The following is a 16,363-nucleotide window of genomic DNA, read 5'->3' on the forward strand; positions in this document are numbered from 1 at the left end:
GCTCAAAGCCTCCCCAACCATAAGAAATGGATTTGAAGCAGAAAACTTTCAGAGCTTGTCTTGAAAGGAGGATGGCAACTTGTATAGGGGGGGGGGGTGAAGAGGGAGAGGGGGTGGTGGTGGTGGTGCAGTGTCACATGCTCTGTTCTGCACCAGGACAGGGCGGGAAGGTTCTGGGTTAAAAGCAGCCTTTTGATGGAATTAGGCACTTGCAGAGACACTTCTTATAGGATAAGAGATGCACTCATGCAAAGGAAAGGCAAAATGAGCCTCTTAGCTGGCCCCCAACTGTGGAGAATGACTTTTATACCATAAGACAGCTCTCTTGGCACCAGATTAATTTATTATACCCCAAATGAAATACAAGTAAATAGAAACGTCAATAGTCCTTGACACAGGGATTGCTTTCGCTACAAGCTCAGTGTCCTCATTCCTCGCCCCTCCTCAGTTCCTGGACTTCAGTTCCCGAGCCAGCTGACAAAGTGCACACGGCGGGATGCAGACCATGGCCACCCAATCACAGCAGATCGAGCCCTGCAGGAAAGCAACACACAGGTCAAAACTCATTATTAACATAATCTATGACACCTTGCCAGTGTACAAAGCACTGTACAACCACAGAGTGATGATTATTATTTATAAAGCACCATAGGTGTACACAGCTCTGTACGGCCCCAGAGCGATGATGATGGTTATTTTTTTTAAAGAGTACCAAGTTCTGTACAGAGTAACGAGTATCTATTTTCTATATCATAGACTGTGATTCAGTGCAATCTTTTCCAGCCTCTATCTCGCTGGGAAAAACCCTTTCATAGACAAATGAGGGAGCGAGTCGCACGGCATGGGAGGGCTTTGCAGGGTTATTTTCCTCAAAGTTGGGGGGGAGCCTGTGATCAAGGCCTCCTAGGAACATGGTTGGGAGATGAGGGCCGCCTGCTGTCCCACTTTGAGCAAAAGGCTACCTTAGTCATCCTTATTAATAGAGCAATGTTGGATAGGGATGTGTCCTATGCTTCATTTGCTTTCAATGAGTGCGCATGAATGAAAGTATGCACTAAATAAAAAAATAGTGCACAATAAATGGCATTTAGTGAACATCTAAAAAAATGTAGTGTGCACTAAGAAACGAAATCAAAAAAGCAAAAATGAAACCTGCAACTGCATGCTCCCAATGTTCAGCATTGAAACTTGGTTTCAGTTTACCATTCGTCCTAAGCTGGAAATTTCACGGGTTTCTGACTAGTTATTTATCAAATGCCATCAGTGTACCCAGCACTGTACAGCCTTGGAGCAATGATAAATGATAACATTCCATCAGCCCAGCACTATATAAGAATCATTTTTAAAGGACTGCTTCTGACTCCAGAGGATGGGTCAGGGGCTTATGGCCCTTCTCCCTCCCACCTCACAGCTTGATTCTTGTCCTCCAAGCCTTACCTCAATTCGGTAGCGCTCTCGCACACCAGTACGCAGAGCCACCAGAGTCCCTGGCACGTATGGCAAGCAGCAGCATTCACCAAAGTCCTTGGCAACCTGACAAGCCAGGATACAGGGACAGAATGTGCCACAGAGACCTGCAACGAGAAACCTCAGTATTAACCTGGAAAATATGCATTGGAAGCAGAACTAGGGGGAGTTTCTGTAGCACCAGACAGAAAATTGTCCCAACAGATTCTGTGTTTCTGGTACTTCAGAAACAGCCATCGCTGGGGTACAGGCCCTGGCAGCACATATCTGCCAGCTCGGCCACACAATGCTATCTGACCTGAAAAGAAGACCTCGCTGTCTCTGTTAGTTAAAATGGGTGAACTCAAGCAGAGGGAGAAAATGTGACTCGTCCCAGAGTTACACATAAATTTAGGAGCAGATTGGGGGACTAGAACTGAAGCATCAAGGGATAAAGTGATTTACTCTAGGATCTCTTTCTCTCTCTCTCTCTCACATATATATATATCCCACTCTGCCAAGAATTAGAACTTGCAGCTCTGAATTCTGGCTCTTTCCTAAGTCTCAGCTTAAAATAACCTCAGAGGAACGGCTGAAAGGTTTGAAATTGGGAATTTCCTGCAGGCAGGGTGTCCTGGAGCAGAGAGCTGATAAGATCATCTCTTACCAGCATCATAGCCTTGCACATAAGATGCTCTTATAACGATAACAGAGCCTCCCACAGAAAGCTCCAACTGACTAGTGCCTCTATGATGATATAGGTAGGCAGAGCCTGTAATCTACCAATTTTGTAGCCAATGGCGGCTCTAGCAAAATTATATTTGGGCTGGTGGTGGTGACACTTCCACAAATCACCCCCATCTCCACACAGCATGGTCCCCTTTCTAAATTAGCTATAAAAGACACAATAAGGGCCTTCTGCACAATTTAAAAAATCCAGGCCAGTTTCATCTTCCTATTAAAACTGCAATTAAAATGATTTCATATCCTCATTCAACCAATTCTTCAATGTGGACATGAATGTGTAGTCTGGGGTCTACGCATGAACGGACAGAATCTCAATATAAATCTTGCACCTTCAGTTCCATAATACACTCTGCATCCACAGAAAATTCCCCTACACTGGGCTTTGGATGTTTCCCCTTACAACTCACCATACAAAATAAAAATGTCAAATTCTGGTGTCATCTCAGTAACAGAAACACAAATGCCTTCCCCTTCAAGACACATTGTGAAGTAACACGGAACCCTTCAGAAAAGACACTCAAAACCTGCGTAGCAACCCTGCCACACTATAACAGCAGAATTCAAACAGCAGCAACCCTTCCTAGGAAAAGATAACAATGCCATATTACACTGGGTCTGAAACAGCAATACATCTTGTATGTGGAAAGCATACCAAGCTGGCCTGCAACATGTTCTTTCAAAAGCTAGGCACTAACAGAATTTTTCTCTTCAGTCACACACGCAGAACACAGACAGACCCTCACCAAATACAGAACAAAGTGACCATAAAGTGCAGACGAACTGAACTGAAACCCCAACAAGCCAGACAGACGCTGTATGCAATGCAACAATGAAAAAAACAGAAATATCACCATTCCTCATCAAACAATAAAATCAAGAAATATAAAACAATCAGAATAGTAAAACCTTATTCATAAAAAGAATAAATATTTCAAACCACCTGATGAGAAGAATATTCAAAATTTCATATACACCAATACAATATTTCAAAACAGCAGACACATCAAGCACCATGCAATAATTAAAACAAATAAAGATTAAAAAATTCCTTTCTCCATACCTGGGAACTTTTGATTTCCAGGTGCCCTAAGATTGTCATGGATTAGTGGGGTAGGGGAGGAAATGGCACACCAACTTTATCCTCTCTCTTTCCCACCCACATCCTCTATCCCCCTCTCCCATATTCCCACCCATTCTTTCCCACTTTCTCTTCTACCCACTCTCTCCCACTGTCTCTTTCACTCAACCACGCTTCCACACCCACCTACTGTCTCTCTCTCTCTTACACACACGCATCCACTCTCTCTCTTCTTCTCTCTCTCCCCTTCCCACCCACTCTCTCATCTTACAGACCTACCTACTGTCTCCCTCTTTTTACCACACCCATTCACTCTCTCTTTCCAACACACCTACTCTATCTCTCTTTCCCTCATACTCACCTACTCTCTTTCCCACACACACCTAGCCACTCTTTCTCTTCCACTCACTTTCTCTCCCCCACATACACACTCTCTTCCCCACACACCCACATCCACTCACTCTCTCACCCACACCCCCCCACTCACACACCCCACCCACTCCCTTTGTCTCTTCCACCCACCAGCTCTCTCCCACAAACCAACCCACTTCCTCTCTCTTCCACTCACCCACCCACTCCCTCTCCCACAACCCTTTCCCAACCATTACTTTTCTCATCTCTCTTTCCCACCCACCAATCCACTTTATCCCCACACACCCACCAACTCTCTCTCTCCCACACATCCACTCTCTTTCCCACCTACATGGACATACAATCTCTCTTTCCTACCTACCCCTCACACTCCTTCTCTTTCCCACACAACCAGCCAGCCACTCTCTCTCTCTCATATGGATACTCTCTCTCTCTCTCTCTCTCTCTCACACACACACACACACACACACACACACACACACACATTTGCTCTCACTCATTCAATGTCAGGGCCTCCCCTCTCTTCAGAGCCTCTTCTCTTCTTCAGCCACCAGCAAGCCTCTTTATTTTCTTTGGCTGCCAGCAGGATGGGCTCCACTGGTGGACTGCTGGATCTTCTTGCTTTTAGAGGCAATACATCCCTTCCCCTCAAACTCTGCCCACAGCATGGTATGGGCTGTGGGTGGCTGCAGGATTCGCATTTAAATAACATCATCACCTGCTGCTGTGAGGCCAATCTCACAGTAGGAGCTTCAAGATTGGCCCCATGACAGCAGGAGATGGAATTTACTTAAACACGACTCATATTGCTAGCTGCGAGTTAAGAGAGGGAAGTGAGTTACTTCAAAGATCAAATGGCTGATGGCACTCCCTCTCTGCATCAGATCAGGCAGGGTTTGGTTTATCCCTGCCCCATCCAATATATAAAACTAAGGTGGCAAGCCATTTTGTTGGGGTGGCATTTACCTATATTTGTGGCATGGGCAGGCAGGAGGAGGACCAGCACAGAAGAACCAGATTGCAGACTCGCATTTCTCTACTTCCACTGATCCTTGTACCTTATGCCCTTCTCTGAACCCTAGTCCTGTCCCTCTGCCACCAATCCCCAGTCCTTGTTCCTCTTCTCCACATTCCTCAGTCACCATCCCACCTTCTGCCGATCGGATCTCGCTCCCAACTTGTTGATATATAGTCCTCTCCCCCCCAGTCCCCAATCCTTGCTTCTTTTCTTCCTCTTGCCAACCTTGTCCCCTTCCTGTGGATTCCTTTTTACTCTCCCCTTATCCCCAGGCTGGCAGAAGGAAAGTGGTGCTTGCCACTGTTCATAACTCCTTCTGGTCTCTTCTACTGTGTGTTTTCATGGTTCCATTCATGGTTCGTGTGATCTGCGCAGAGCCCCATAGATCTTGTGTTGTTCTAGCAGGGCTTACTGGCACCACATGGTTCATACAGTATGAGAGACTGGAAGCCCAATCATGGTAAAGGAGGCTACAGGAGGTAGCAAAGCACTGATAACTTCCTGTTGGCCACAGTGGGGGGTGGGAGGGAATGGTGAGGGAAAAAAAAGGAAGTAGACCCAGGACCTAGGACTTGGGTGGAACTGGGGTTGTGAGGACCCAGAATTTCAGTGAGTGGGAGAAAAGAAGTGAGCAAAAAAGGACCAATCTGGGGATCAAAGTGGGGGAGAGAGTGAGGACTGGGGATCAAGCTGGGGAAAGGAGGAAGAAAGGACAAGGGATGAAGGTAGGATGGATAGAGGTAGGACTAGAGGTTGAGTTAAGGGAGAGAGGGAAGGATAGAAATGGGAATCAAGGTGGGAGAAGGTGAGAGGTCTAGGATTGGAGTGGAACTAGGTATGGCATAAACACAGAGGATTCACAAGGGAAGAAATGCAAACAAAGCAGAAGTGGGGCATTCTATTAAACGATCAATAAAAATTTCTTTATCTGACACTGATTCACTTCTGCTTTGTTCGCATTTCTGCTATATTGGATCGGTTTCCATGCTGTTTTTTTGGGACCTTCACAAGGTAAGAATCAGAGATTGTCTGGGTTTATGGCATTGTTTCCGAAGTGAGGTTGGGCAATGTGGATGGACCTAATGGCCCTGTCTACTGTCATAGTCTAAAAACAGTAGCAGGAACTAGATTGGGAGGTTGAAATATTGCTAATAAATATAAACCACCCTTCACTCTCTCAGAAGCAGAGGCGAAGGGACAGATTAAAGGGTATGTTACAGCAAGCTATGGGGTAGTCAGGTCGATATCAGAAGGCTACAACAGTGTTAGTGTTGTCAGAATGGTGGTGGCCAGGTACTGTCCAGCAAGGCCATATAGGCCTAGAAGACCAGTTATTTAGTTTTGGAACATTCTACATTATTATGGAACTTGATGGTAAGACATGATGGAGGGTGATGGTGCTGGTAGGATTTCTGGATATTGGACTGGGGATGGGATCTTGTGTGTTCATCTATTTAGGACACAAAAAACCTATAAGGAAGCAACCAAAAGCAATGGATAAAGCAGTGATTTCTTGCAAATGGTCAAGCTTGTATAGCAGATGGACAGGGATAGCTGAGCAGAGTGGTCGGACCAATTGCTCTTTTTGTGCACTGGAGGATTTGTGATCAGCTGCTATGTAACTATATTATTGTTACTAGGAAAGGACAGGGAATCAAGCTCGGGGGAGGAGAGAGGACTGGGAATCAAACTGAGGATCAAGTTGATCATCACTAAAAATGTTACAAACCCGGCACCCTTAGTGGGCGTGACCACCAATGGACGCTACTTACACACTTTCATATCAGTGCAGCAGTCACAAATGTCTGTATTCCAGCTGTTCTGTCCACCAACAGTGACTGTGTAAGTGGTTGTGATGCCTTGAGGTTGGGAGGAGATGATCTCAGTCTGGTATGCCATCTTGAGCCTGAGCCTGAAACAATTGCATCACGCAACTAATAATCTTAACATCTTGATGTTACTGACAGGTTTCCTAGAAAGCTCCTCATAGTAGAGAGTCATAATGTTCTTTTTCAGCATCCTTAGTTTCTCAGATTGTACTGGTTATTGCGGACAGCACAACATCGACTTGGGTGTAAATTTTCCTCAAGACTAAGGCACACCTCGCCAGCCATATTTTGTGTTATCAAATGGCAGTAATTAGCCACAGACTGAGCTCATAGAGGCTGACTGGGCCATAGCCCAATCCCATGCATTCTGTCCATGTAATTGGAACATTGGCTTGTGATCTCTACTAAATGGGCAGCTCACAAACAGGTGCTCTATAGTTTCTTTCTGTGTGGTACAGAGCGAGCAAGGACAATTGTTGCCCAGATTAACCTTCAACCTTATGTTAGCCCGGACGCTGAGACACCCACAGGAAGTCCCACATAGATTGTGGCATCCTGCGCTCTCCCAACTTTTGAAGTATCTCAGCAAAGTATGCACAAGGACACTGAAGCGAGGCAAAGTAATCATAGAATGACCTTCTGAGTACAAGGTCATACATCTCTGTGCTGGAGAGTGATGTCACATCATCTAACCTGATATGTAAGGGTGCTATATACCTCACGAGATCCTGAATATGGCAAACACTATCCTGTATCCTTTTGTCCAGGCTAGGATTAAGGACATGACCCATCCAGATAAGATGTATTGCCATTGACATATCCCACTCAGGCGTTGATTCAGATTGAAATAAACATATACAGTATAATGGCACAAAACAGCCAAGTCTGGGGTGTCACAGGACAGGATTCAGGGGCATTAGTAGAGCTCTGTATGTGAGTCTCACAACTGGAATAGTAGGGAGTGCCACAGAGTAGGACTTGGGTGTGTTAGCAGAAGTGTAGGGTGGGGGAGATCCTGCACACTGCCTCTTTTCAGCAAGTCCGTCTTTCCACTCCTTTCCAGACACACATAACACTGCATGGAACATTAACTGTGGTTAGTTAGTTACAGGCTGGCCCTTTATCTACTGCATCCATGAGATAAGAGTGTGTTACAGGGAGGGGCAATGACTCACATGGTAACAGAGCTGTAACTGTGAAAAGCACTGATCAGGGCTATAGAGAAAAATCTTCTATTCTCTTCTACTGATACAGTGGGAAATGTGCTGATCGGTGCGGTGATATAACAATCCACCATTCTATTCTACAGCACAGACTCCATGGGAAATGTACTGATGGGCGCTGCAACAGAATAATCTACTGTTCTGTTTTAGAGAACGAGCACTATGGGACATGAGCTGTCAGTCAATTTGAAGGAAGCTGGAGTCGATGGACCTCTGGTCTTCTTTCAACCCAACCAGCTACAAGACTAACAGCATCAACAGAACCAGAACCGATACCAGAATGATGAAGTTTGGTGATAACGCCAGAGCATATAAAACTCAGAAAATAAGCCCTCTAGTGCCAGTCCTTGGCCCCTACTTGCCCATGAATGCTATAGGTATGAAGCATCTTACCTTGAAGTGCCTGTGGACCCGATCAACTACTACGATAAGGAAGTCAAAAGCGTTCCCACTTGCAGTGTGCCCATGTATATATACCCAAGCTGACCCATGATGTGACGCCTGCAGTGACTGGCGTCAGTGGAGGCGGGAAGAAGGGTGTAGGTTTTGCTGCTGCCATTGTGACCTGATGCTATCAGAACTTGGCAAACACAGGAGTGGCGTAGTGTATGTATTGGTAGGTATGAGTTTGTGTGTGTGTGCTGCAGATTCTGTAGAGCAGGGTGAGGCTCAGAGAAACTTGTGACATATTTGTGTTAGAGATGGAGCAGAGAAGACTTGATGGCACCAAGGGCCCAGTTACCTTTTCACTGTGACAGCAGCCCTCTCACTCCTAAGTGTCCATGCTGAAACCCACCAGAATGGCTTGTGATTCAGATGCCCTAGGCTCCTCAAACCTGCTTTGAAGGCCTAGTACATGCACATTTATTGTATATATATTCATTGTGGAAATTCTGAAAACCCAGTTGGCTATGGGGTTCCCAGTACTGGTTTGGGAAGCACATTCAGAACTGCTTTTGCTTATGGGCAAAAGGGGTAGCTGTCCCAGGCCCTGCATAGCAGGAGGTCTTTTGCATGAGCAGACAAGGCTCTGCCCCATGACTCTAATGGTCAGTGTCTCAAATCTCAAGTAGCAGAGAACCATCCCCTGCTTCTTGCTCCAGCTCCTCCCCTCTTAGGCAGTCTTAAGGAACAGGAGAGGTAGGGGTGAGCCTGGAGCAAACAGAATTTAGATTGAGATAATTTTATTGTCATGAAAATGTTTACATGTATTGTCAAAGTAATACATAAAGTAGTTAAAACAAAGGGAAAAATACAAAATAATAGGACTTAGGGTTAGGTGTGAGCCTCTCCTAAAAAGGGGCCGTGCTAGTGTGTTTGCTGCCCTGTGCAAAAAAGTACTGTGCTCCCCCCCCCCATTCATTCAGTGTCTGTCCTGGGCCCATCAAATAAAGCCCAGCTCCGTCCTACAATCTATATTTTTACAATCTGCCCCCCCCCCCAACCCCGGAACCCATGGATAGGGAAGGGTATGAGGTACCCTAGGCAAACCGTACAGCCTTGCACATACATCAGCCCCCCACAAGCTCCCACATCCTTTACAGACACACACAAATTATGCATTTATAATCAATTTTACATGAAATTAGCATTCAAAAGTACAGTCTTCTGAGGCAAAAATATCACTTATAACATGTATATTATATTTACATGCACTCACTCCTGAGGTGCCAACCAGAAAACTCTGCAGAAAAGACACTTGGAACTCCTATGGAATTAGACTTTTTGTAATGCATGCTGGGTTTGGGCTTGGTCTTCAGAAAGCCATGAATAAACAGAATTACCATTACAATATAGTAAACCTCCCATACCAAAACAGCCCTAATAACCTAATCTATGAAACGGCAACACTGCACCTATTACACCAGGCCCTAGAACATAAATAAAACTCTTATTAGGAAACCAGGCTGCTATAGATCCCTGCACAGAAATTACATGCCAGCATTTTTAATATATTTTAAATATATTTATATATGACCTGGAAATGGGAACAAGTGAGATGATCAAATTTGCTGATGACACAAAATTATTCAGAGTTGTCAAATCTCAAGAGGATTATGTTCTTATTGTGAGAATTTGCAAGAGGATATTGCAAAATTGGGAGATTGGGCATGCAAATGGCAAATGAAATGTAATGTGGACAAGTGCAAAGTGATGCACTTAGGGACGAGTAACCCAAATTATAGTTACACAATGCAAGGTTCCATATTAGGAGACGCAACTCAGGAAAAGGATCTAGGCGTCATCAGTGATAATATGTTAAAGTCTGCTCAGTGTGCAGCAGCAGCCAAGAAAGCAAATAGAATGCTAGGAATTATTAGCAAATGAATGGAGAATAAAACAGAGAATAGCATAATGCCTCTGTATCGCTCCATGGTGCGACCTCATCTTGAATACTGTGTTCAGTTCTGGTCACCACATCTCAAGAAAGATATAGCAGAATTAGAAACGATACAGAGAAGGGCGACCAAGATGATAATGGGATGGAACAATTCTCCTATGAAGAAGCTAAAGAGGTTAGGACTCTTCAGCTTGGAGTAGAGACGGTTGATAGAGGACTATAAAATAATGAGTGGAATAGAACAAGTAAACGTTAATCAGTTGTTTACTCTTTCAAAAAGTACAAAGACCTGGGGACACACAATGAAGTTACTGGGTAATACATATAAAACTAATAAGAGAAAATATTTTTTACTAAATGCATAATTAAGCTCTGGAATTCATTGCTAGAGGATGTGGTGAAAGCTATTAGTATAGCTGCATTTAAAAAAGGTTTGGACAAGTTCCTGGAGAAAAAGTTCATTAAGAATTATTAAAGGAGAGTTGCAGAAATCCACTGCTTATTCTTGGGTTAAGAAGCTTAGAATCTATCTATCCCTTGGGATCCTGCCAGGTACTTGTGACCTGGCTTGGCCTCTGTTGGAAACAGGATACTGGGCTTGATGGACTCTTGGTCTGACCCAGTATGGCAAGCCTAAATAAATAAAAAAAAAAGTCACCTCGGTTACATATGCAGAACACAGAGAAACCCTGACCAAATACAAAATGAGGAGATTAGAAAGTATAAACGAAACATGCTGAGAACTGAACTGGAACCCACAACAAGCCAGCCTCTATATGCAGAGCAACGATGGAAAAACAGAAACATTACCATTCTTCACAAAACATTAAATAATAAAATCAAGAAATATAAAATATCATTCATTTTTGTAAAATCATATTCATAAAAAGAATATTTCAAACTAGTTAAAGAATAGAATATCGAAATTTTCCAAACACCAATAAAATATTTCAAAACATCTCATGAATAAAAAATCCAATAATTAAAAATATTCTATTCCCCCCAAAATAAATTAAATATTTTAAAAGAACAGAATCATCCAATTACACCCTATAATTAAAACTAATAAGGATTAAAAAAATCTCCTGCTTTCCATACCTGGGATCTGATTTCCAGTCACCCTGAGATTATTGTGGATTGGGGGAGGTAAGGCCCCACAAATTTTATCTTCTCTCTCACACATATGCACAATAAACATTCGGTCTCTCACACACTCCCTCTCTCTACCATATAAAGGCTTCCTCTCCCTCACCTTCACAGATACATTATGTGTGTGTGTGTGTGCACATGTACGTGCCTGTGAGAGCCTATATGTGACACATAGGCTCTCACAGGCACACAAACATACACAAACACAAACACACATTTACAGGCACACAGGTACTAACACAGACATACACACACATAGGCTTTCACACAGTCACACACACACATATACACTCACACAAAGGCTCTCACACACACTTACAAGCTCACACACATACACACATGGTCTCCTGCTGTCATCGGACAGTGGTGGGATGTGCTCTACCACAGCCCCTTGAGCCTCCTGTCCTGTTGTCTTCAGACCATGGTGGCATGAGCTCCACTATGACCCACCGATCTTCCTGCTTGGGGTGGGGTGAGCGGAAACTGCATGGGCGGGCACTCGCGCACATAAACAGAAGATGGGCTTCTCCTTCTTTGGCTGCCAGCAGGTTGAGCGCCGGCAGCCTTCAGCCTCTCTCCTTCTTAGGCTGCTGGTGGGTTAGGCTCCGCCGGCAGTCCTGTGGCCTCTCATGCTGCAGCTGGCCCGCTGCCCCCCCGGGTGTGCCACCCCATGCAAATGCATGGAATGCACACTGTTACGGCTATGCCTGCTTTGTAGCCGCCTCACCACTAGAGGTCCTCCTCAAGCATGTCCTTCTGGCTGGCCCACTCCTTCCTTCCTGTCTACTCTATACACCACTCTTGTCTTTATAACCCTGTCTAGCAGTACCATCGGCGCTTCAGCATCGAGCTCTCTTGGGCTCCCTGCTCTAGCCTCCCGTGCTTGGCCTTTGGGCCTTCTGTCTGCTTCTGTGTTGCCTTGCTTGTGGTGTTTGGCCTTCGGTCCTGTTCTGTATTGCCTTGCTTGCGGTGTTTGGCCTTCGGGCCTTCTGTCCTGTTCTGTATTGCCTTGCTTGCGGTGTTTGGCCTTCGGGCCTTCTGTCCTGTTCTGTATTGCCTTGCTTGCTGTGTTTGGCCTACGGGCCTTCTGACCTGACTCGCCTTGCTCTGTGTGTGTGTGTGGCCTACGGGCCCTCTGCCTTCTGTATGTGTGTGTGGCCTACGGGCCCTCTGCCTTCTGTGTGGCCTACGGGCCCTCTGCCTACAGGGTGTGTGTGTGGCCTACGGGCCCTCTGCCTACAGGGTGTGTGTGTGGCCTACGGGCCCTTTGCCCTGCTCTGCTGCCTTCGGGCCTATGTGTTTTATGTTCATTGTCAGTGCTGTCCTGGTTTGTCTGTACCGTTCTCTGTCAGTCTTGTTTTCTCTTCTCGGTCACTTATACCTCCAGCCATTATCACTCTTACCTGCACGCTTCCTGAATTCATCCTTACCAGCACCCAGTTCCAGTTTCCCGTACACCTGTACCTGCATTCACATTCATACATACCTCCATGCAGTATCAGTACTTAAGTTCACCCTTACCTTCATGCATCTGATATTAGGTATCCCCAGTCAGTGTGAAACTCCATTTGCCTATTCCACCTTCCCACTTGCCCATAGGGTTCATTCATTCCTGCCTGCACCAGCCAGCATCTGGACTCGTCTGCAACCCTGCCTCTCTCCACCCAGAGACACCCCTGTTAGTGGTGTTCTCAACTCCTGACCGGAGCCCTACCGTGACAGTATGCTGAAGCCATCAATTTCTGGTGAGAGAGAAAGGACTCTGTATGCAGACGGTGAGTCTCCACGGTTTTTTACCTGCACCCTCTGTCAAACCTTAAATTATCCATATTACCAGAACTGCTTAGCTTGTCAGCTTTCTGACCAGGAACATTGGGTTTGCAGTAATTGTTTGAAAAGAAATGTTTCCGTCTACCAGCAATGCTTAAATTGCTCTGCTCCTACACCAGGATGGTGGACTTGCCCTTGCCTTCCGTGTTTGTTGCCTCCAGGCAAACCCTGCCCCCGCTGCACAGCTAATGGGCCATCCGTTTCTCTCCATACCTCAGCCAGCTCGTTTACACTACATTCTACTTCTGGCACAACTAACAAGGTTTCCACTATTGGCACCTTGCAAACTCAGGTTTCCAACACATTACTTCATAAAACTTATGACCAAGAGGCGAGTCATTTTTCAGAAAAACCAAAAACTCACCTGATAAAAAAGACGTCTTTGTCTTCCACGCTAGAGCCTCAGAAGCAGGAGGAACTAATTAAGCATAATAGAACTCTGCTTCCCACAGCTGCTCATCAGTCACGACTAACAAGCACCTTCCCAAGACGGCCCAAACCTGCCTGTGTCTTCACAAAACTGCAAGTTTCCACCACAGATTCAGGGAACCATGATATGGGGTTTGGACTCACTCCTGTGCATGAAAAAGGGGATAAGTCTGCTCTGTTGCCCCCGGAGGTGCTGGAACCCGCTCCACCACCCCAAGAGGGGTTTGGACTCACCACTGTACCCCAGGAGGGGTTTGGACTCACCACTGTGCCCCAGGAGGGGCTTAGAATTACCAGTGAGCATCAAAAAAGGTTTAAGCCTGATCTGCTGCTCTCGGAGGGGCTGGAACCCACTCCACCACCCCAAGAGGGGTTTGGACTCACCACTGTACCCCTGGAGGGATTTGGACTCACCACTGTGCCCCAGGAGGGGTTTAGAATTACCAATGTGCCTCAAGAGGGGTTTGAGCCTGCCGTGCTGCCCCCGGAGGGGCCCGAACCGGTCCTGCTGCTGCCGCCCCTGGAGGGGCCCGAACCGGTCCTGCTGCTGCCGCCCCTGGAGGGGCCCGTACCGGACCTGCTACTGCCGCCCCAGGAGGGGTTTGGATTTACCACACTACCACACCTGGGGTTCGAGACTGTTTCGCTACCTTGGGAGAGGTTTGACCCTGCCCTCCCGCCCCAAGCGCGGTTTGTACCTGCCGGGTTGCCTCGGGAGGGGTTTGGGCCTGCTCAACTGCCACAGGAAGGGACTGGACTGATTGCGTCATCTCCGGAGGGGCTCGTGCCTGCCGCCCAGCTGCCGTCCCTGGAGGGGCTCGTGCCTGCCGCCCAGCTGCCGTCCCTGGAGGGGCCTGTGCCTGCCGCCCTGCTGCCGTCCCTGGAGGGGCCGGTGCCTGCCGCCCAGCTGCCGTCCCTGGAGGGGCCGGTGCCTGCCGCCCAGCTGCCGTCCCTGGAGGGGCCGGTGCCTGCCGCCCAGCTGCCGTCCCTGGAGGGGCCGGTGCCTGCCGCCCAGCTGCCGTCCCTGGAGGGGCCTGTGCCCGTCGTTCTGCCGCCGCCCCTGGAAGGGTTTGGATTTCCCACTGTGCCCCTGGAAGGGCTTGACCTTGCCGTGTTCCCCCAGGAGGGGTATGGACTTACCACTGAGCCCCTGGGGGGGTTCGAGACTGTTTCTTTACCCCAGGAGACATTTAACCCTGCCCTCCTGCACCTAGGGAGCTTTGTACCTACCGTGTTGCCTCTGAAGGGGTTTGGACCTGCACACCTGCCTCAGGAAGGGTCTGGACTGGTTGCACCATCTCCGGAGGGGCCTGTGACTACCGCCTTGCTGCCTCGACTGGGGTTCTGGACTACCTTGCCACCCCTGGGGGGTTTTGAGACTTTTTCACGATTCAAGGAGGAGTTTGGGCTTATTGCATTGCCTCAGGAGGAATTTGGTTCTGCCATCCTGCAGTGTTCTCTGCAAAGTTGGGACCCCGGAGGGGGAGGAGACCTTGAAGGGAGGGTACTGTTACGGCTATGCCTGCTTTGTAGCTGCCTCACCACTAGAGGTCCTCCTCAAGCATGTCCTTCTGGCTGGCCCACTCCTTCCTTCCTGTCTACTCTATACACCACTCTTGTCTTTATAACCCTGTCTAGCAGTACCATCGGCGCTTCAGCATCGAGCTCTCTTGGGCTCCCTGCTCTAGCCTCCTGTGCTTGGCCTTTGGGCCTTCTGTCTGCTTCTGTGTTGCCTTGCTTGCGGTGTTTGGCCTTCGGGCCTTCTGTCCTGTTCTGTATTGCCTTGCTTGCTGTGTTTGGCCTACGGGCCTTCTGACCTGACTCGCCTTGCTCTGTGTGTGTGTGTGTGGCCTACGGGCCCTCTGCTTTCTGTGTGGCCTACGGGCCCTCTGCCTTCTCTGTGTGTGTGTGTGGGCCTACGGGCCCTCTGCCTTCTCTGTGTGTGTGTGTGTGGGCCTACGGGCCCTCTGCCTTCTCTGTGTGTGTGTGTGGGCCTACGGGCCCTCTGCCTACAGGGTGTGTGTGTGGCCTACGGGCCCTCTGCTTACAGGGTGTGTGTGTGGCCTACGGGCCCTCTGCCTTCTGTGTGTGTGTGGCCTACGGGCCCTCTGCCTACAGGGTGTGTGTGTGGCCTACGGGCCCTTTGCCCTGCTCTGCTGCCTTCGGGCCTATGTGTTTTATGTTCATTGTCAGTGCTGTCCTGGTTTGTCTGTACCGTTCTCTGTCAGTCTTGTTTTCTCTTCTCGGTCACTTATACCTCCAGCCATTATCACTCTTACCTGCACGCTTCCTGAATTCATCCTTACCAGCACCCAGTTCCAGTTTCCTGTACACCTGTACCTGCATTCACATTCATACATACCTCCATGCAGTATCAGTACTTAAGTTCACCCTTACCTTCATGCATCTGATATTAGGTATCCCCAGTCAGTGTGAAACTCCATTTGCCTATTCCACCTTCCCACTTGCCCATAGGGTTCATTCATTCCTGCCTGCACCAGCCAGCATCTGGACTCGTCTGCAACCCTGCCTCTCTCCACCCAGAGACACCCCTGTTAGTGGTGTTCTCAACTCCTGACCGGAGCCCTACCGTGACACACACGTGGTAACACCGGGCCTGCTCCTAAGCTGTCTTACTCACACACACACACACTCACAATTATGCATGCAGACAAACCCAGCAGCAGAAGCAGGGGGACTGACAGGTGTTCACCTCCTGTCTCTTCACCCTTTCCCCTCCTCGCTCATGCTTTTTTCATTGCAGCAGGAAACTGCATAAAAATCAAGGCCAAGTGACTGCTGTCATTTTGGGGTAAGCACTGGCAGCTCCTTTTAGCAGCTGTGGTTGATCATCTGCGGACAAAGTAAGAAGTCCAGCAGAAAGTATGCTCACGCCACTTA

The 16,363-nt window shown here is 47.6% G+C and overlaps 1 protein-coding gene across 2 annotated transcripts; it reads right to left on the reverse strand.

Moving 5' to 3' along the window:
• Positions 1-323: 323 nt before the first annotated feature.
• On the reverse strand, positions 324-13,453 carry LOC115076282 (cornifelin homolog A-like). 2 transcript variants are annotated; one of them, XM_029577556.1, is made up of 4 exons: positions 13,398-13,453; positions 6,434-6,573; positions 1,438-1,574; positions 324-534 (listed from the first exon to the last, which is right to left on the reverse strand). In XM_029577556.1, the coding sequence occupies exons 2-4, from the start codon at positions 6,558-6,560 to the stop codon at positions 445-447; spliced, it is 354 nt and encodes a 117-aa protein (XP_029433416.1). In that variant the 5' UTR covers positions 6,561-6,573; positions 13,398-13,453; the 3' UTR covers positions 324-444. The 2 variants fall into 2 exon arrangements, with proteins under 2 accessions (XP_029433416.1, XP_029433415.1); XM_029577555.1 differs by lacking the exon at positions 13,398-13,453 and adding an exon at positions 8,107-8,191.
• Positions 13,454-16,363: the final 2,910 nt, after the last annotated feature.

This window comes from Rhinatrema bivittatum, chromosome 14, assembly GCF_901001135.1.
Source record: "Rhinatrema bivittatum chromosome 14, aRhiBiv1.1, whole genome shotgun sequence".
Lineage (NCBI taxonomy): Eukaryota > Metazoa > Chordata > Amphibia > Gymnophiona > Rhinatrematidae > Rhinatrema > Rhinatrema bivittatum.